The sequence below is a fragment of the Sycon ciliatum genome, chromosome 6 (assembly GCF_964019385.1).
Source record: "Sycon ciliatum chromosome 6, ocSycCili1.1, whole genome shotgun sequence".
Classification (NCBI taxonomy): Eukaryota; Metazoa; Porifera; class Calcarea; order Leucosolenida; family Sycettidae; genus Sycon; species Sycon ciliatum.
Genome location: NC_088648.1, coordinates 5,588,672 through 5,609,384, shown reverse-complemented (window position 1 = coordinate 5,609,384; position 20,713 = coordinate 5,588,672). Strand labels below are relative to the sequence as shown.

Genomic DNA, 20,713 nt, shown 5'->3' with positions numbered 1-20,713 from the left:
CGCAATATTCAAATAGGGCTGGCTTTCAAACGCAAGGTCCTAAAGTGAAGCAACTTTGAAGAATGAGTATGAATGCGAAGTGTATGGAGGAATGCATGTAGGGCGATAGTGCGGGTTCGAATTCCAGGTAATGCCTGGAAAAATAGGAGAATTGAAAAATTTATAACATACCTTTTCTTTTTTTGCCGTCATCAAGGCGGTAGACGGTGTGGTATTACCCTCGACCGTACCTGTCCAGTACCTGTCCCGTACTTGTCTCGTACCTGTCCCGTACCTGTCCCGTACCTATCTCGTACCGTACAATCAAAGACGGCTGGCCACACTGCATATTCAAATAGGGCTTTCAAATACAAGATCATAACGTGAAGTAACTTGGAAGAATTAGTATGTATGCGAAGTGTATCGGGGGATGCATGCAGGGCGATAGTGCGGGTTCAAAAACTAAGTTATGTCTAAAAACAAAAAGTAGAAACTTATAAGAACTTATAACATCCCTATGCTTTTTTTGTCTAGGTCATCAAGGCAAAAAATGCATAGCGTAGGGCCCTGAGCTTCCAAGCTCTCTCGTTGAGGATGCTTGACTACAATATCGAAACGAACATGGAAGAGAGATAATGACACTGAAGACATTATTTTTCCATGTGTCTTTGCTTTGCTGTTCTCCCGTGCATTGTTCACGGCTTGTCCTGGTGGATGTGTATTATTTGCCAATGCTCTAAAGTGAAGCCTGCTTACTGCTCTAGTACAATCAATATAACCAATGGAGTTGTTCGTGTTAACAAAGCTTATCTTGGCGATGAGGCAAATGTTACATGCAATCAAGGTTACATTCCATCGACTAATTCAACGATGAAATGCATGGTAAAGGATGAACTAGCCGGTGTCTGGACTAATGTACTAAGCTGCAAACGTAAGCTTCACTTTCTAAAATTGTACCATATTATTTGCCACCATTTAGGAACCCCATCTGACGTTTGATCATAATGCGGTTACGTCAAAAGGAAGTGGAGAGGTGACTCTTGTACGCGAACCCAGTTTTTTCCTTCATAAACCTGGGCACACCCGAAAGTTGCACCCAGTGAACTTGAATTGCTCAATACCGTGGAGACATAACGTATCACACAGAACAAAAAGGCACCACACCACAAAGTCACTTATATCCCTCACTCCCGGTTTTGGGGTTCAAACAGACCCCTAGGGTATGGTTTATGGTTTTATTATCATATAAATTCGCAACCAAGAAGTAAAAGGTGCGACAACTAGTCTTTATTCCCGTAGTTATGCAGAAGACGTTACTTCAGTAACGTCTGGCGCTAGCCAGTGTCCACACAGCTTTAATTTGGTGTTTGTTTGTGTGTTTGTGTGTTTGTGTCACGCCTGGCGCTATCCCGTACCTGTCCCGTACCGTACCATCAAACACAGCAGGCCGCAATATTCAAATAGGGCTGGCTTTCAAACGCAAGGTCATTATAGCAATAAAAACTGCTTTATGGCAGTTTTCTAAAAACAGTTATTGTGTTCTAGTCCATTGACCTCGTCTAAAAAGTAAGAAATTAATGAAATGTGATAGCTGAAAATTAAAATTTCACACAGAACCTCACAATAATCACACACAGAATGAAAAGCTACATGAAGAAGACCTTTTGCCCTCGTGATCCTCTTTCCTATGCATGCATGTTGCCAATTGTTGGTGCAGTACAAGTTTAGTGTTGAAAGCAGCATTTCAAGTGTTGTGATTATTGTGAGGTTTTGTGTGAAAATCTAATTTTCAGCTATCACATTTCATTAATTTCTTACTTTTTAGACGGGGTCAATGGACTAGAACACAATAACTGTTTTTAGAAAACTGCCATAAAGCAGTTTTTATTGCTATAATTTCTTTTGTTTTTTTCTGTCACCAATCAATGGAATGCCCTATATCAATATGTAAATGATGGCCTTCACATCATATCAATACCATATTATACGCATTGATGTGCAAGCCTTTTCTTGCAGAAAATGGCACTAGCATAATGCATGCTCTTCTGCGGGGAAACATGTGAGCAGTGGTGGTGATACTTTTTTTATACGGAGGTCATTCTGTGCATGAAACCCGTGCTGAAAAGCTCGAAATTCAGCACAAAAAAGTTCTAAAAATCCTCCTCCGGAAACCCCGCATGCTCCCATCTTCCACCCTTTATGCCCTTGCTCACACTACCCCTTTGTCTAAGAGACGTAATTCACATCTTGTCACCCTTATCCATTCTCTCAAACTCAATCTGTGTCCACCTCACCTCCACTGTTTCAACTGGTTTTCTTCCCGTAGCACGAGAAACTCCCTTTCCCTTCCGAAACCCAAGTCCTCCTTTCTACTTCACTCTCCCCTTTTCACTGCGTACTCTGCGTGGCTGGCACTTCCCCAAGAAGCTAAGGACCTTTCTTCCCTCCGCCTTTTTAAGAGCCTTGTCGCGCCTTGACTTTGATTTTGCGTTTCTCATTTTGTTGCAATCACTACTTATCCATGCCGGTTCCTTTTTTTCTTCTCCTCCCCTTCTCCCTTCCTTGCCGTGGTTGGCTAACACCCTCTCTCTTTGTATTGGCCGGTGTTCTCACTGTGCTTTGAGATGCTGCAATAAATAAATAAATAAATAAATGTTGCTGTTGCAGAATTTCATGACTCTGTCATAAAATTGTCTTGCCTTTCAGATTTCTCCACCCTCAATCAGATTTATTTGAGAAATGTAGCCATGCGCCAGGTGCGTGTCACAGATGTTTTTGTTGATTCTGTGTTTATAATGGTTTATAGTCATGGGTTATCGTGATAAGGTCATCCAGCATCATATTGAAACTGAAATCGTAATCCTGTTGATGTCGATACAACTTTTGGAAGTAGTTAATGACTTCAAACTGTTAGTCCACGATTGTCTAAAACAACACAGCAAAGGAGGAACAATAAACATGTATTAAAATGTAAACGAATACATTGCTGAGTCCAAAACCTCGTTCTAACAACTACACTGATCCTGAGGAGAAAAGGGGCAAGGCTATGGTTGGAGGTACTGAGAGATAAACAAGGCACTCCACAATAATAAAATCTTACACATCTTTTGGTGAGTATGAATGATATCCAGTCGAACCTCTTTAGGACGAACACCAAGGGACCGATGTTATTTATTCTGTGAGCTTAACCTATTTTATAACCAGAGAATACAATTATATCTCCAATAGACATACGAATAGATTTCTTCTACAGCGAAAGATTCTAAGCCACACCGACTCATTGACTCGTCTCGTATGAAACAATTGAGTCACTAGAGAGATTCTGCAAAACGAAAATGCGTACAAACTTTCGCTCTACATCATGAAGTGCGAAACTTCGCACCTTTGGACGCGAAACTTGCAGGGAACGCGAAATGAACTGTCGTAGGAAATTTCGTGAGATCGGGTCATGGCGTACGTGCACTTGGCCCGCGCAAACTACGAAAAAGGATTGTATCGTATGAAACAAACAAGTTACTGAACCTCTCCACAATAGAGATTTTCCCTGATATGCAAAATTATTTTGCAAACTCGGTCAATGAGTCCTTGAACCTTTCCCTCCAGATTGGGAACTGCCAACGATAGTATGCCACTGGCCAGTGCCTTACTTGTAACGTACCAATGTACAATGAATATGAGTATTTCGACAACACATCTAACATAAGCCTTACCGTCAAGAAGGTGAACTCGCGTTCTTCGCACACTGTAGACAAGGGCAAAGAGATAAAAATGGATCTAAGGGGCCGTCCGTAAATATCGAACTTTTTTCACCAAACGAATTATTTTAGTTTAGACCCAACCCCTCCCTCCCTCCCCCTCAGAATGTAAAAAATGTTGATATACATGTATATACAACGGCCATGTACATGAATCAATGTTTTCTGAAACGAAATTGGTCAACCCCCTCCCACCCCATAACGTTTTGTGAAAAAAGTTCGATATTTACGGACGACCCCTAAATCCGAATAAAATCAGCACACGTTTCTGAAAATGAAAGGGTGAACATAAGCAAATGAATCGAAGAAAACCGGTCAACTTAGAGATCACCTGTCATCGCGTATTCCGTAAAAGGAGGCCTCGGCTACAGAAAAGCAAAATTTAGAAAAGAGATCCTGTCAACTTTTCCATTATTTATTGCATTCCGCCCCAAAATCAGCACACTTTTCGTGAATGAAAGAGTCAACACAAGCAAATGAATCAAAGGCAACTGGTCAACTCACCTGCCATTGAGTAATATTCCGCGAAAGGAGGTCTCAGCAGCGCCGAAACGAAATAAGCCAGGCCATGAGACGAAATATCCGAAACAGCTCATGCAAGAAGCAGTTCCAAAGAAGGAAGTTCCTCGCGCATGCACATATCCGAACACAGATCCGTGGACTGCATGCACCATGAACACAATGTCTGCCGTGCACGTGCACAGCACACGGCTACCACACGTTGGTAGATCTAATACCGAGCACCTTACGTAGAGACTTAAGTAGCCTAAGTGAAATACCGAGCACCTTACGTAGAAACTTACGTAGCATAGCGGTGTCGTTTTTCTTGCCATGTGAACACAATAATAGAAAAGCTGACAGGATCGCTTTTCTAAATAAAGTGAAGCAACTTGGAAGAATGAGTATGAATGCGAAGTGTATGGAGGAATGCATGTAGGGCGATAGTGCGGGTTCGAATTCCAGGTAATGCCTGGAAAAATAGGAGAATTGAAAAATTTATAACATACCTTTTCTTTTTTTGCCGTCATCAAGGCGGTAGACGGTGTGGTATTACCCTCGACCATACCTGTCCCGTACCTGTCCCGTACTTGTCCCGTACCTGTCCCGTACCTATCTCGTACCGTACAATCAAAGACGGCTGGCCACAATGCATATTCAAATAGGGCTTTCAAATACAAGATCATAACGTGAAGTAACTTGGAAGAATTAGTATGTATGCGAAGTGTATCGGGGGATGCATGCAGGGCGATAGTGCGGGTTCAAAAACTAAGTTATGTCTAAAAACAAAAAGTAGAAACTTATAAGAATTTATAACATCCCTATGCTTTTTTTGTCTAGGTCATCAAGGCAAAAAAAGCATAGCGTAGGGCCCTGAGCTTCCAAGCTCTCTCGTTGAGGATGCTTGACTACAATATCGAAACGAACTTGGAAGAGAGATAATGACACTGAAGACATTATTTTTCCATGTGTCTTTGCTTTGCTGTTATTCGTGAATTGTTCACGGCTTGTCCTGGTGGATGTGTATTATTTGCCAATGCTCTAAAGTGAAGCCTGCTTACTGCTCTAGTACAATCAATATAACCAATGGAGTTGTTCGTGTTAACAAAGCTTATCTTGGCGAAGAGGCAAATGTTACATGCAATCAAGGTTACATTCCATCGACTAATTCAGCGATGAAATGCATGGTCAAGGATGAATTAGCCGGTGTCTGGACTAATGTACTAAGCTGCAACCGTAAGCTTCACTTTCTAAAATTGTACCATATTTGTGCCACCATTTAGGAACCCCATCTGACGTTTGATCATTATGCGGTGGCGTCAAAAGGAAGCGGAGAGGTGGCTCTTGTATGCAAACCCAGTTTTTTTCCTTCATAAACCTGGGAACAACCGAAAGTTGCACCCAGTGAACCGGTTTTGGGGTTCAAAGGGACCCGTACTGTATGGTTTATGGTTTTATTATCATATCAAATCGCAACCAAGAAGAGAAAATGTGCGACAACTAGTCGTTATTGAGGATGCTTGACTACAATATCGAAACGAACATGGAAGTGAGATAATGTGCTATGTACATGTACAGGAGGAAATGTCCAGAACCGATTTTCTCTTTACGATCTTCAGTGAATGTACATGACAATGGATGGAATTTGACTACATGTATATTGTTGAACCGCATACTCGAATATTCGAAATATTTTTGAAAAAAAACCCAACCCGACGAATTTTCGTTTCGCTCCCTTTGAGCTCGAACTTTCGAGTTTTTCAATTTGCTCCCTACTTCGTGTTGTATGTAGGCGGTATGGACTTCATGTACTCTTGGTCGTATGCTTGGTTGTACGCTACGCTACAGTGACTGGTGACTTGCGCCAGCCCGTAGATTGATCGACATATGAGCCATGTACCTATTAAAGCAGTAAAGGTACTTAAAAAGTTCAAGGTTCCTTAGGATTGGACCTGTTTTCCACTTTCATCTGAATGTAACGTCAAAATTATTAAAATAAAATGCGACCGCGATCGAGCGTAAAGTCAAAGACGAGATCGATCTTGATTCTTTTGTTTGTATGTTTGATCGATGCATTGATCATGGGCAATCAGAATGGCGGGTAAAGGATGTACATGTCTCATTGAGTTTTCCTGTGTGCTGCTGGAGGACACATCTCTCTTAGGTAAGCAGGTCGAATTGTTCGTTCTACTGCAACACTCCCGGTACACAGTCGACGAGAGTAAATATGGCTATGAAGGAGAGGACGGCCTGCACACACTGGCAGTGGAGAAGTGGCAGATCATTCCGTCTGACAGCGACGAGAACGAGAGTTGCCTCTTCAAAATTTTGTCATATTGCTCCGCCAGCTGGAGTGAGGTGCTACATTTAGAGTGCATACTATAATGAACATACTATAATGTGCAGAATTCAAGTGACTTATACGGCTAATTTTTGGCTAGGGTAGGTAACGCTTCTCTTTTCTCTCTCTCCGCTTTTCTGCGGAAGAGAGACCTTCCTCGTCCACCAGGGAAGACTTGGTTTATATCGGACACTACGAATGGTGGTTGATAAATATGGTGGTAAAGACACACCTGGCAATATGGCGGTAAACACACGCCTGCCCACACACATATTTATCAACCATAAGTACAGCTGCAGTGATGTCTTCAACTTCATTACTACGAATGGTGGGAAAGATTAATGGACGGGCATTTTCGTTAGGAAGCTTCAATGTTCGTGGCATTTCGTCAAATGTAAAAAGACCAAGAAAGCCGCCAAAGAAGCTGCTGCAACAACCGTGGGCTTGGTACATCCCACTCGATATGGAACACGAGAGAGTGCTGAGATAAGAAGGCTGTCACTGGAACAGAGAGATCTACGGCTGAGAATCAACAATGTGGAAACCCTGGAGACCAAGGCAAAGCTAAAAAAAAACAGCGAAACCAGATAAGCCATCAGATCGGCAGAACATCGCTGAAGGAGGCTGAAGAGCGCTTGAATGACAAGGCGAAGGAAGTAGAGCGTCTCGAAGATGGAGCGCAGATGTTTAAAGCCGCCCAGCTCATGAGAAGGAGGAATGCTGTAAATCCCGTGGTTGCTGATAAAGCAGGGAAATTCATCATCAACGAAAAGGAAGCTGCTGCCGCTATTGGACAGCATTTTGATACCCAATTCAACAATTCCAGCGCACAGGCAGTTCCACAATTTGACGGCCCTCCGTGGCCACTGTCAAACCCAATTACTTGCACTGAAGTTGCTAAAAGTCTGATGAAACTCAACAACGGACGAGCATCTGGAGAAGATGATGCCCCAGCTGAATTGCTCAAGGATGGAGGAGACGCCATGGCGTCTACCCTTTCCTCAGTTATCAATGGTATATTAAGCCATCATCAGTCAGTAGAAGTAGGTGGAGGAATCCTCGTCCTACTTTAAAAGCCCAATAAACCTCTTGGACCACCGTCCACTCTCCGGCCCATAGTGCTACTTACATCGCTCAGGAAAGCATTATTGCTCATAACCCTTGCAAGGATCAGACCGAAAGTGGAGGAGTTTCTAGCTGAGACCCATAGCGGCTTTCGGAGTGGACGGTCAACGTCCGATGTCGTATGGGCGTACAACTGGCTGCCTGCCAAAGCCCAACGCTTTCACTGGGACATTCACATCCTCGGAATTGACCTATCAAAGGCATTTGACACTATCAGACGTGACCAACTGATGAGTTGGTTGGTTGGTTGGTTGTGTTTATTTAAATTCGCAAACCGAACGGACTGAACATGTCCAATGACAAGGAAGCGAATGAAGTCCAAATAACCCAGGAATGGGGACAGAGATGAAAAGAAAATAATGGGAATGAAGGTTCTCGGCAAAGGAAGAAGAGAAAGGAAGGAAAGAAAAAGAATAATGGAGAAGAAGAAGAAGAAGAAGAAAAATCGGGGTCACGGCGAGAAGAAAGCTTTTAGCAAAAAGACAAAGGAAAGGATGAAGGAGAAAATGGGGAGACACATCGTGGTCACGGCCAAAGCCGGAGTAGCCGCAGGACACAGTAGAAAAAACAACACCAGGAACAAGCACGCATGAAGCATGGGCCATGCCGGCCCAGAAGCGGGAGACCCCGAAAGAAAGAGAGAAGAGAAGAGAAGATAGAGAAATCGAAGCATTGCACATCTACATGTACACCCACACATCCACACATCCACACACCCACACATCCACACACCCACACATCCACACACCCACACATCCACACATCCACACCCACACCTACACCCACAAACACACACACACATACATCTACATGTACATACCCACACCTACGCACCAATACACACATACTCAGACACATGAGTGTACTAAAGGAAGTCGTGAATGAGGATGAACTGCGTCTGATACAATGCCTACTCTCGGGAACAAAGCTCCATGTCCGCCTTGGTAAAACGTCACCACCAACATTTCCTACAACTATTGGCACACCGCAGGGTGACTCCTTGTCACTGGTCCTGTTCACGGTATATCTGAAAGCAGCGTTACAGCAACTGAGAAAGGAAACAGCCCCAGACCCCATGCTGATCTTCACCTGCCGCTTGAGCTAATCTTTGCTGACGACGCAGATTTTGTGAGCAACAGTCGGCGGTGGCTCTCCCAGCTAGAAGCTACGGCGAGTTCTACCCTGGTGCAATGGTCGATCAACATGAATCATGACAAAACAGAGTCCACAGAAATCACTAGACTCAATGATCACAACAAAGAAGAATGGAGATCAACACGAAAACTTGGAAGTCTGATTGGTGATGATGAGGATGTGCTGAGGAGGAAGCAACTGGCAACAGCTGCCTTTCGGGGCCTGGGGAACCTCTGGAAACGAGGCCAGCAAGTCAGCGAAAAGCTTCGCCTACGGCTATACCAAGCCTTCCTCATCACTGGACTGCTGTAAAACTCTGGTACGTGGGCGGTTACCAAGTCAGCTCAGGAGCGATTGGACTCCTTCCATCGGCGTTAACTGAGGTCGCTTATAGGCATCAGGCGGCCTCAGACGATATCGAACAACGCACTATACGCCCAATGTGAAAGACAGCCGATCAGTCACACCATTAAGATGTTGCGATGGAAGCTATTCGAACATGTCCTCCGTCTGTCCGACAGCACACCAGCCGTCCAGGCAATGCTCAGCTACTACACCAACAAGGACATCAAGGGCTGGAGAGGACGGCCGAGGACCAGCCTGCCGGGTACACTATCTGCTGACTTGGAGGCAGCAGATGCTGGAAAGCTTAGTAGTCTGGAGGACTTGCACAGAATCAGGAAGATTGCAGCGGATAGGGCCGAGTGGCGAGCTCTGTGTCAACGGGTGACAGAAAAGGATCTGTAAGGGACGGATGACACTGCAATATCTGTCTTCTTCTCAACGTACGAGTACATGTGACCTTGTATGTTTGGATGGTGCCTTTGTTGCTGATCCACCACACCGTCACTCAATGCTCTCTACTGCATTGTTCACCCACCACTGACTTTATACTTCTGCGGCTCCTTTGCCCCTTTTTCTCATTCGTGCTGTTTTGGTTCTGATCCAGTGATCGTTTGATTTTTTCCCACAGCGTGTCATTTGTTATCCTCCTACCTTTGTTGTCCAGCACAAGCAAAGAAGTGGACATATCGGTCTACTTCAACGCGAAAATGCACATAATAATAATAATAATATATGGCTAACATTGATGCGAAACTTTGTCAGATGGAAGTTTGCGCACTAAAGGACACTATAGTAAAACAGGAAAAGGACAAAATGTTACTGACTGTCCACCAACCTAACCACATCATATACAGACAAGGAGTGCAACAGGACGGCACAAAACTGATAAGGAGTACTGAGACATTCAATGACCTAACACCTAGCTGCAACACTTCTCCGAGGCGCAAACCAACAACGTTCCAACATGGAAGGATCATGTTAAGAAAAGTCCCGAGAGAGGAAGGAAAAGTTAGTCATAACTCGAAACATTTTTTTTACCATAATCAAACTGGTGCACCATTCAAGTTAAAAGGACATTTCGACGACTTCACCCCTGATATAGTGCTCTCCAGACCTTACCATCACCAGGAACACAAATTCCCCACTTAAGCTCAACTGATCATCAGTTGAGCGTAAAAGTAGGGAGTTTGTGGGAGTGCAGGTGAGTGTGGGTGAGTGCGGTCACAGCTCTCACACTCGTTCCGTACTTCTCACACACAATAGTCCATGTTGTTGTTTCTTCCCGTTTCTAATGTATCCCAAACGTTTCATGCACCACGTAACGCAGTTTGATGTCCTCAGCACCAACTCCATCATATTTTCACACTCTCTTTCTTGTTGCTGGTTTAGTTGGTGGACTCTTACGCATAACATGTCCCCCACCGTTTTCCTTGTTTCAATGTAATATTTTCCTTGCCTCACCATCGGAGTTCTCTTTCTTGTTGTCCCATATTGTCGCACCTTCTCTCTACTGTAAGTCTACAAATGTTCGCCCCATTCCAATTTCGACCTCACAGGGCTAAAACCTATTTCGGCTGCATCATATTTTCGGCCTGGACTGCTCCCGCCTGTAGACAGGGTCACACTAAACCTTGCAAAGCAAAATTGCGCCGAATATTTGTTGACATAGGGTACTCTAGGTAATTGTGTGTTGCTCCCTACATGGGAGCTCGCTCTTTTCCTGCCGACTTGAATTCTCACTTGGCTGACTCACGACTGCCATTCACAGCACACGAGACGTCCATCGAACCGTCCATTCGGCAAACCTGCAAGAAAGCATCACTCCCTGCTCAATACACAGTGTTTCGGGAAATTCACCCTCTTCAGTTCAGCTTGAGTAGGTTGAGGAAGGTTGTGCCTGAAGAGCACTACTTACATAGTGCTCTCCAGGCACAAACATCACCAGGGATACAAACTTACAGAAACGCTCCGTTTCCATTGCAGCAAACACCCCGTGAACACCAGATAGCAGCGTGAGTCAGTGTCACTCATGAAGGTGCTGAACAAGCGCTGAGGACTCGTTGTCCATTCACAACTTTGCTGCCTCCAAACCAGCTAATTCGCAAGCACGGGCTGGGGACAACAATGTGAAGAAGATGTTGGTTCGAATTTGGCGATACTTGGGGAAATGTGTGTCAGTCAAGTGAGAAATCAAGTCTGCAAGATAACCGCGAGCTCCCATGTCGGGAGCAACTCACAATTCCCCAAGTATCGCCAAAGTCGCACCTACCTCTTCTTCACAGTAGAGTACTCGGTTATATTTCTCCCTGGTCAACAATGTGATGAAGATCACAAGGAAACCTTATTGGAACTAACCCACCAACTTTGCCTTGATGTGTGTTTAGATTGAGTGTGCAGTGCGTCAATTTCATTGCTATAATCAAATTTGAATTGTTTAGTGAAGTCTATTTTAAAAAGGTCTATACTTTTGAAACGCACTATACTCGTACTCCTCTTTGATTTGATTTGGGTGTTTATCCCACTGTGCTTTTCGTTCATTCCTGCATCTTTCTCGTTGTCTGCACTGATGTCAATAATTTGCCAATACTACCTAGGTCGCCCCAATTACTGCTCGGCGGAAGAGATCAAAGTAAACAATGGATTTTATTATACAGCAGATACGTACATTGGAGCAGTGTACCAACTTTCATGTGACCTCGGCTTTCGTAAATCGAAAAATTCAGAAACGACATGCCAGGCACACAATGATACACACGGTGTTTTGAGTAACATACTGACCTGCAACTGTAAGTCACCCAGGCTTTTGGTGTTCTTTTAATTGGTAGATCTACTTCAGAGGGAATCTTATCCGTACGTCCCATATCCAGTCCCCTCCCTCAACCTGACAACTTACAAGGAGTTTTTTTCTAACTGCGCCACCTTTCCTTTTCGCACTTCCTGTAGCACCACGTTGTTTACAACGTAAGTCTGACGTAGGGCCTGTGATGTTTATGGTTCCCCATACACCTATATCCGTAGTGTACGCTACCCGCTTCCTTACATATATTTATTATTTCCTGTTGTGTTTGACCTTTGTACGCTGAGTTGATTGACCGTCATTAGGGACCATTAGCGAATCATTGGGCTGTGTGTTATTTGAGTTGGGCAAACCGAACGAACTGAACGTGTGACTGTCCAATGACAAGGAAGCGAATGAGGCCCAAGAAACCCAGGCATGGGAAAACTTGGAAAGGAGACACAGATAAAAAGAGAATATGGGAAAAGAAAGCTCTCAGCAAAAGAAAAAAGCCGTAAAACGTCAACGGGAATGAGTTCATCGAAACGCACGTGAAGCACGGGGTGATCACCCGTCTATGCGAGTTGCCTGCTTTCCAGTTTCAAACAGTTTTCTGATATTTTACTGGCAATGATTTTTGCGAAATCTTCCTTGAGCAGGCAGGCATAGTGAGATGGTCTAAGACCATGATTGAGAAACAGAGGGTACCAGGTTCAAGTCCTGCTTGGAAGCGGAAGGATTTTTTCCAGCCGTGCTGCGACCCACAGTTAATTGGGAACTCGTGGCCGGGCACGAGGGAAACATGGATGCAGTGAATGGGATTTCGGTCTTTGACCACTTTGTGGTGGGTCTGATCTACTCACCTCCCACCGCTTAGGAGCTGCATCTGCGCCTTGATCCAAGAGGGTGGTGGCGTTCCTGCAGATGCAGAAAACTGGGCCTTTGGCCGAGTCTCACGCGAACCGTGAAATTTTTTTTCTTTTTTCCTTGAGAACAATTCTCAGCCAATTCTCAGCCTGGCTGACTTTTACTGGAATGAAAGTGAAAGAAACCCCACATGATGACAGCCACATCTCCGATGAATGGGTGCAGCAAAAGGTTTTGTCCAAGGGGTCCATGCCAAAGCATTCTCCGAAAGACTTTACAATGGAGCTAGTCACTTGAGAATATTTGGAAAAAACGTACTTTTCGCAGCAGTAGACAAAATATGAGCGAGCATGCTGAAGGTTGTGTTGAACAAGCCTATTTTTTGGCACTTTGGTTACCCTCTATCCTGTTCTGTGTCATCTTAGTAATGATTATGCAAAAATCAATGGTCCTACTGGTTATTTGGTACGTTTCGCCATCATATTTATTCCAACAAAAACGGATTAGACATTTTTCGAAATTTGAGAAAAATCGCAAAGACAAAAAGAGGTGCGATTTACGGTGCTATTCTCCATATCATCCCACTGCCCCCCCCCCCCCACATGCCACTGACACTCTGTGATATGTATGCACATCTGCCTACACACTGCTGCATATTGCCATAAGCCTCGTGCCCTGCTTACCCGTTTTTCTGGATCTGAATGTGCACCCCTTACGCCTTATATAATAATACTATATTTAGTTCTCTCCCCCTCTCTTGCTCCCCAACCCTCCCCGCTCACTCTCTCTCTCTCTCTCTCTCTCTCTCTCTCTCTCTCTCTCTCTCTCTCTCTCTCTCTCTCTCTCTCTCTCTCTCTCTCTCTGTTGCTCCCCAACCCTCCCCGCTCTCTCTCTCTCTCTCTCTCTCTCTCTCTCTCTCTCTCTCTCTCTCTCTCTCCCTTTCTCTCTCTCTCACTCTCTCTCTGTCTCTGTCTCTGTCTCTCTCTCTCTCTCTCTCTCTCTCGCTCTCTCTCTCTCTCTCTCTCTCTCTCTCTCTCTCTCTCTCTCTCTCTCTCTCTCTCTCTCTCTCTCTCTCTCTCTCTCTCTCTCTCTCTCTCTCTCTTTCTCTCTGTCTCTCTCTGTCTCTCTGTCTCTCTCTGTCTCTCTTTCTCTCTCTCTCTCTCTCTCTCTCTCTCTGTCTCTCTCTCTCTCTCTCTCTCTCTCTCTCTCTCTCTTCTATTGGCGCGCCTGGTTTTGATGAAGCCGAGACCCAAGGTCGGCAGAGCATCCCAAACCACGCCACCACTCCCCTTATTCATGGCTCACACATGACGGGTTTACGTGGCTCTAGTAAAAAAAATCGTTAAAATCGCCTGTACATGACTAAAACCCACTCGTTGCGGTCATGACGAGTAGACCCCTCCGAACTGTTGTTGTTGTTTCAAATCTTTATTCTCACGATAGCCAGTGGCCAATAAGAGATAATAGTGTAAGAGAGGAGAAAGAGGGAGGAAGAATTGTGTGGGCAGAGCCTAGGGATTAATGACTACTGTATTTCCCCAATTATAAGCGGGGCCTGCTCTAGACATTCAACACAGCTTGGTCAGAGTGTACCTGGCGCATGCAGGCCAGCCGGGTCAAGCCGGGTCAGATCATCCGGCAGAAAAACAACCAAAAAGCCTGCTCAAAACGCAGGAAAACAGAAAGGCGAATTTTATTACCAGAAATCGGAAATTTTAGAGAACAAAGCGAACTATCAAAGTCCGCAAACGTAGAAGGTAAACGACATAGAGCTTGAAAAAGCTACGTCACAGCATAGCAACAATTTCAAAAATTCAAAAACTGGATCCACTTGGATCCAGTTTTTGTATGGATCCAAGCGCATTTCAAACCGTCTTACGCATAGGAAGGTGATGTAACCAGTGAAACTGACTGATTTGGCTACTGGGGACGGGGTTACAACTGGTGGCGAAGTAAAAGTCACCCCTGCATACGACATGAGTGGGTTGCTATGCACCCACATACTGAGGCAATAGCAAATTCACACCTTATTATTATTAAAAAAAATCAAAAAAATCGATTCTGGGTTTTCAATAATATTTTTGTTATAAAATACACAGTAATACATGTCAAACAAGTAACATAGTTGCGTGATGTCTGCGGCCTTCATTCTATTCATAGCTATATTAACTTATTATTATTATTATTATTATTATTATTATTATTATTATTATTATGACGACTTTATTCACTCCCAAAGCAGAAAAAGAAAGCTTGAAAGGAGGCATGAAGCACAGCACCGGGATCCATATGACCCAAGGGTGAAGCACCAATCAATGAAGATAAAAGAAAATCCTGAACCAAATTTTGATAAACTTCATGAGAGAAAAATTCAACTATACCAACTTCGATACTCACATAAAATCACAGTCATGTATAACAGAACTACTCAAGTAGTAAACACCCATGCTGCACATGGGACACTCCAAGCAAGACAAACTCAGACGAGATAAAACGGCATATGCAGAGAAAGACAATACATGACTGGAGGCATATGGCAGAAATTCACGCCTCTCGGCTCGTCACACAGCGCATGATGCACCACAATCATAAAACACACAGACTGAGACACATCGAGACATTACGGGCAGGCTAACATAAGGTCAACCGACCGTTCCGACCATGCCACTCTCCCATCCATGACCAGTCACCGACCGCACAATTCTCAGGGTGCCCAGAATAGCACATTGCTGCAGCCGCTGGATCACGGACGCGTGGAGCCCAAGGCTTAAGATGTGGCTGCGGCTCGTTCCTGACACACCACCCAGAGCACCAATGATAACTGGAACAATAGTTATCTTTTTGTTCCAGATCCTCCTCAGCTCTGCTGCCAAGGGCAGGTATTTGCTGATCTTCTCCTGCACCTTCTCATTGACCCTGTGGTCCAATGGGACACTGACGTCCAAGAGCAGTGCCCGATCATCCAGAACCAGCACCAGGTCTGGTCTGTTCGCTTTTATTACTCGATCTGTGGGAATGGAAATCTCCCACATCAGCTTGCAACTGGCAGAACTTGTGACCTGCACCAGCTGCTTACTGCTGGGTAATCCATGCTGCTTACACAGCGCACGATCCAGGGCCTGGACCACAAAGTTATGCCGGGCAATGTATGCAGTCCGTGCCAGGGCTGGACAGCAGGCGATGATGTGGTCCATATTTTCTCCGGGTGCACCACATACACGACAGAGGTCCACGACATCATGCCTCTTGTGGATATGGCGCATATTGTTTCTCGTGGCAATCACCTGATCCTGGCAAGCAATGAGAAAGCCTTCCGTTTCAGGACGCATTGTCTGGGATCTGAAACAGGAAAACGAGAGCTGCATGTCCAGGATGCCATCAACACGCGCCCAATAGCGACCATGAAGAGGCATCGCTCGAAGTTCACAGCGGCGGTTGTCATTGAGGGCCTGTTTAACAGTCTCTTTGTTAGCGGTGTCCAGGCTCGTCAGGCGAAGGCGCTGCAGGACAGTATTTGCCAGCTTTGGTATTGATTTTCTAGAGGGACGTGATTCATGGTGCTGGAGAACAGCGGCCAGGGCAGGGACATCTTCCCGATCCTTCAGGTACTGAGCGAGCCGGATGCAAGTACGGTCATGGAGATCTACGATGCATACTAGGCCACGACCTCCCTCACTCCGTGGTAGATATAGGCGACGAATTGAGGCACGTGGGTGGTGGGCCCTGCTAGCAGTCAGAGCCTTCCTCACTGTCCTGTCCAGCGAGCGGAGCTCATCCGCAGTCCAAGGAACGACTGTGCCAAGGCCATAGGACACCACTGGCAGAACGTAGGTGTTGATTGCTCTGATGAGGTTTGGCGCACATAGTGAAGCATCCGTGATATTATTATTATTATTATTATTATTATTATTATTATTATTATTATTATTATTGTCTCTTTCCCTCAAACCAGTTAATATTTTATGACTTGGGGCTCCCCGCGTGCTAGTTTGTACGTGAAGTGTGTGGGTTACAGTGAGGGCTGCGTCCCACCCGCCTGTGTGGATTCACAGGAAGTGTGAGTTACGAAGTCTGAAGAAAATGTTGAACGGCCTCTGCTGGGATGACGACTACACCATAGCTCAGTGGTTAGAGCATCGCTGGCTACAAGCGAGGGTCCCTGGTTCGAGTCCTGGTGGTGACAGTCAATTTTTTCTTCAGACTTTTCCCGTTAGTCTCTTTCCCTCAAACCAGTTAATATTATTATTATTATTATTATTATTATTATTATTATTATTTAAAGAGTCGGCGTGGAGAAAGCAATTTTATTAGTGCAATTAGGAGTATAATCGATGCAGACATGGCGAGACAACAACGAGTTCATGGAATTTTTAAGGATTTTTATGTTATTCAAAATCGATTTTCGTGTTCCGCTCATCAGTGAATAGTATCGGAACTGAGGGTACTGTGTACAAAAATAGAACATTTTATAACAGCATAATTAATTAAAAGTGTGAACAACAAAGGAAGTGCTACAGCATTACATAATAGGTGTCAAACATAGTGCTAACGTATATAACTGAGTGCAGCCACAAAGCAAGAAGTGATACAGTGCAACATGACACAACATTTACATCTGATAACCAGCTACGAGAACAACTTTAGCGCGACTACGTGCTTCTTTTGTTTACAAAGAACAGGATTATGCACACGAATACATACAGCTTCCAGAACCTTCAACTGCTTAACATAACTTGCACGGCACAAAACAGAAAAGTGAGAATCATCGTACACACTAAGACAATCTGGACGTGATAACAAGTGACAAAATACAGCTGACTTTTTGCTCACGTCGCTCTCTTCCGTCTCATCCCGCTCCTTTCCTTCGACCTCCTCCGCCCTATCCTCGTCCTCCGTCTCATCTTCATCATCATCGTCCTCATCACCACCATCATCATCATCATCAGTCACTTCCTCATCATCCGTTTGATGCTCAGTCTCACTGCACTCCTTATCAGCCTCCAACATGGCTCCATCATCTCCACCAGCATCACAAGTCGTTTGACCGCTGCTCCGCGTCACCGTTGCTGGGTTCTCTGCTACTGCACACCCATTTCCATTGTCCATTTTGCGTGGGCCAAGTCCATTCCGTGCATAAATTTCAAGTGAATAGTTTGCTGTGCTTCTTCTGGGTCTATGAGTGAGGATATTGGTTTCATTTTGGTTTGTCGATGATCTCCCTCTCTGTCCAGACACAGTCGGCACCGTGGATCCCAGCACGGGGGGGACCACCGTCTCGGTAGTCACCAAAGGTAAAGGGGGTGGCTCAGGTGGAGGCAAGGGCAACTGCCGAGGTGAAAGTTCAGTGTCTCTCGGTGGCCCCTCCTCCATTCCGGGACGATGATGTTGTGCTAGAGTAGGCTCCGCTGCCGTTTGCAGTGGGTCGAGAAGTGGTGGCCAGGTCAATGATGGCAAACCCACCCCAGCCCCAGCCACCCACGGCACCCCAGGTGGTGGGGCCGGTGGTGGCACGGGAACAGGCGGCGCTGTCGGCACAGCGTGTTTGTCTACTGAGCTAACTGGGTTCTTACACGGCCTACCACGCTTTGGCCGCTTTGCTCTGGCTGCTGGTGGTAATAAGTGCAACGGCACATGTTGTCTGATACGTGCGTTCAGGTGTTGAAGAGTCCTACCAACGTACCGGGCAGCACAATTCCGGCACTCAAAGAGATAAACCAAATGGCTTGAAAGCTGGGGAGGTAGGACATCCTTCCTCACCATGAACGCACGTACCGTGGTGAACACGGGGATGAACTTCATCCCCGTGTTCACCACGGTACGTGCGTTCATGGTGAGGAAGGATGTCCTACCTCCCCAGCTTTCAAGCCATTTGGTTTATCTCTTTGAGTGCCGGAATTGTGCTGCCCGGTACGTTGGTAGGACTCTTCAACACCTGAACGCACGTATCAGACAACATGTGCCGTTGCACTTATTACCACCAGCAGCCAGAGCAAAGCGGCCAAAGCGTGGTAGGCCGTGTAAGAACCCAGTTAGCTCAGTAGACAAACACGCTGTGCCGACAGCGCCGCCTGTTCCCGTGCCACCACCGGCCCCACCACCTGGGGTGCCGTGGGTGGCTGGGGCTGGGGTGGGTTTGCCATCATTGACCTGGCCACCACTTCTCGACCCACTGCAAACGGCAGCGGAGCCTACTCTAGCACAACATCATCGTCCCGGAATGGAGGAGGGGCCACCGAGAGACACTGAACTTTCACCTCGGCAGTTGCCCTTGCCTCCACCTGAGCCACCCCCTTTACCTTTGGTGACTACCGAGACGGTGGTCCCCCCCGTGCTGGGATCCACGGTGCCGACTGTGTCTGGACAGAGAGGGAGATCATCGACAAACCAAAATGAAACCAATATCCTCACTCATAGACCCAGAAGAAGCACAGCAAACTATTCACTTGAAATTTATGCACGGAATGGACTTGGCCCACGCAAAATGGACAATGGAAATGGGTGTGCAGTAGCAGAGAACCCAGCAACGGTGACGCGGAGCAGCGGTCAAACGACTTGTGATGCTGGTGGAGATGATGGAGCCATGTTGGAGGCTGATAAGGAGTGCAGTGAGACTGAGCATCAAACGGATGATGAGGAAGTGACTGATGATGATGATGATGGTGGTGATGAGGACGATGATGATGAAGATGAGACGGAGGACGAGGATAGGGCGGAGGAGGTCGAAGGAAAGGAGCGGGATGAGACGGAAGAGAGCGACGTGAGCAAAAAGTCAGCTGTATTTTGTCACTTGTTATCACGTCCAGATTGTCTTAGTGTGTACGATGATTCTCACTTTTCTGTTTTGTGCCGTGCAAGTTATGTTAAGCAGTTGAAGGTTCTGGAAGCTGTATGTATTCGTGTGCATAATCCTGTTCTTTGTAAACAAAAGAAGCACGTAGTCGCGCTAAAGTTGTTCTCGTAGCTGGTTATCAGATGTAAATGTTGTGTCATGTTGCACTGTATCACTTCTTGCTTTGTGGCTGCACTCAGTTATATACGTTAGCACTATGTTTGACACCTATTATGTAATGCTGTAGCACTTCCTTTGTTGTTCACACTTTTAATTAATTATGCTGTTATAAAATGTTCTATTTTTGTACACAGTACCCTCAGTTCCGATACTATTCACTGATGAGCGGAACACGAAAATCGATTTTGAATAACATAAAAATCCTTAAAAATTCCATGAACTCGTTGTTGTCTGGCCATGTCTGCATCGATTATACTCCTAATTGCATTATTATTATTATTATTATTATTATTATTATTGACTGATTTGAGGGAAAGAGACAAACGGGAAAAGTCTGAAGAAAAAATTGACTGTCACCACCAGGACTCGAACCAGGGACCCTCGCTTGTAGCCAGCGATGCTCTAACCACTGAGCTATGGTGTAGTCGTCATCCCAGCAGAGGCCGTTCAACATTTTCTTCAGACTTCGTTATTATTATTATTATTATTGCAAATAACGCTGAGTAATTACACGAATGCATAAAAACCAGCATTTGCTTCCGGGAAGGATTCACAAACATAAGACAAAAACACCATGGCTCAATGTAACTGCACATACGAAAAGCAGCTTCTATTGTCAAGTTCGAGTGGCAATGTCAGAAAGACGGTAGACTGTTCGTGCACGATGTTCACCCTGCAGGGGATAAGTCAAGGACGCGGCTCAGCAGAGGAAGATGAGTGCCGCGGGGTGCCATTCTACCATGACTTATTCCCTGCCAACTGCCGCAGCTGATTAAGGCCTTTAAGCGTGCCCAGGCGAATGCCGAGTCGGGCTAGGCAGTCCTGAAAAAGAGCTGAGAGGAGAGTTGTCCTGGGTCGGCCCAGTCAACCGCGCAGGCTCGCGG

At 45.5% G+C, this 20,713-nt stretch overlaps 1 protein-coding gene across 4 annotated transcripts in view; it reads left to right on the top strand.

Moving 5' to 3' along the window:
- LOC135819234 (sushi, von Willebrand factor type A, EGF and pentraxin domain-containing protein 1-like) overlaps positions 1-20,713 on the top strand; it is a 149,943-nt gene that overhangs the window by 84,517 nt on the left and 44,713 nt on the right. For all 4 annotated transcript variants that reach the window (XM_065332401.1, XM_065332402.1, XM_065332403.1 and 1 more), the window contains 3 exons: positions 722-910; positions 5,280-5,468; positions 11,772-11,963. In XM_065332401.1, coding sequence (XP_065188473.1) covers positions 722-910; positions 5,280-5,468; positions 11,772-11,963 — 570 coding nt within the window. The remainder of the gene's footprint in view (positions 1-721; positions 911-5,279; positions 5,469-11,771; positions 11,964-20,713) is intronic.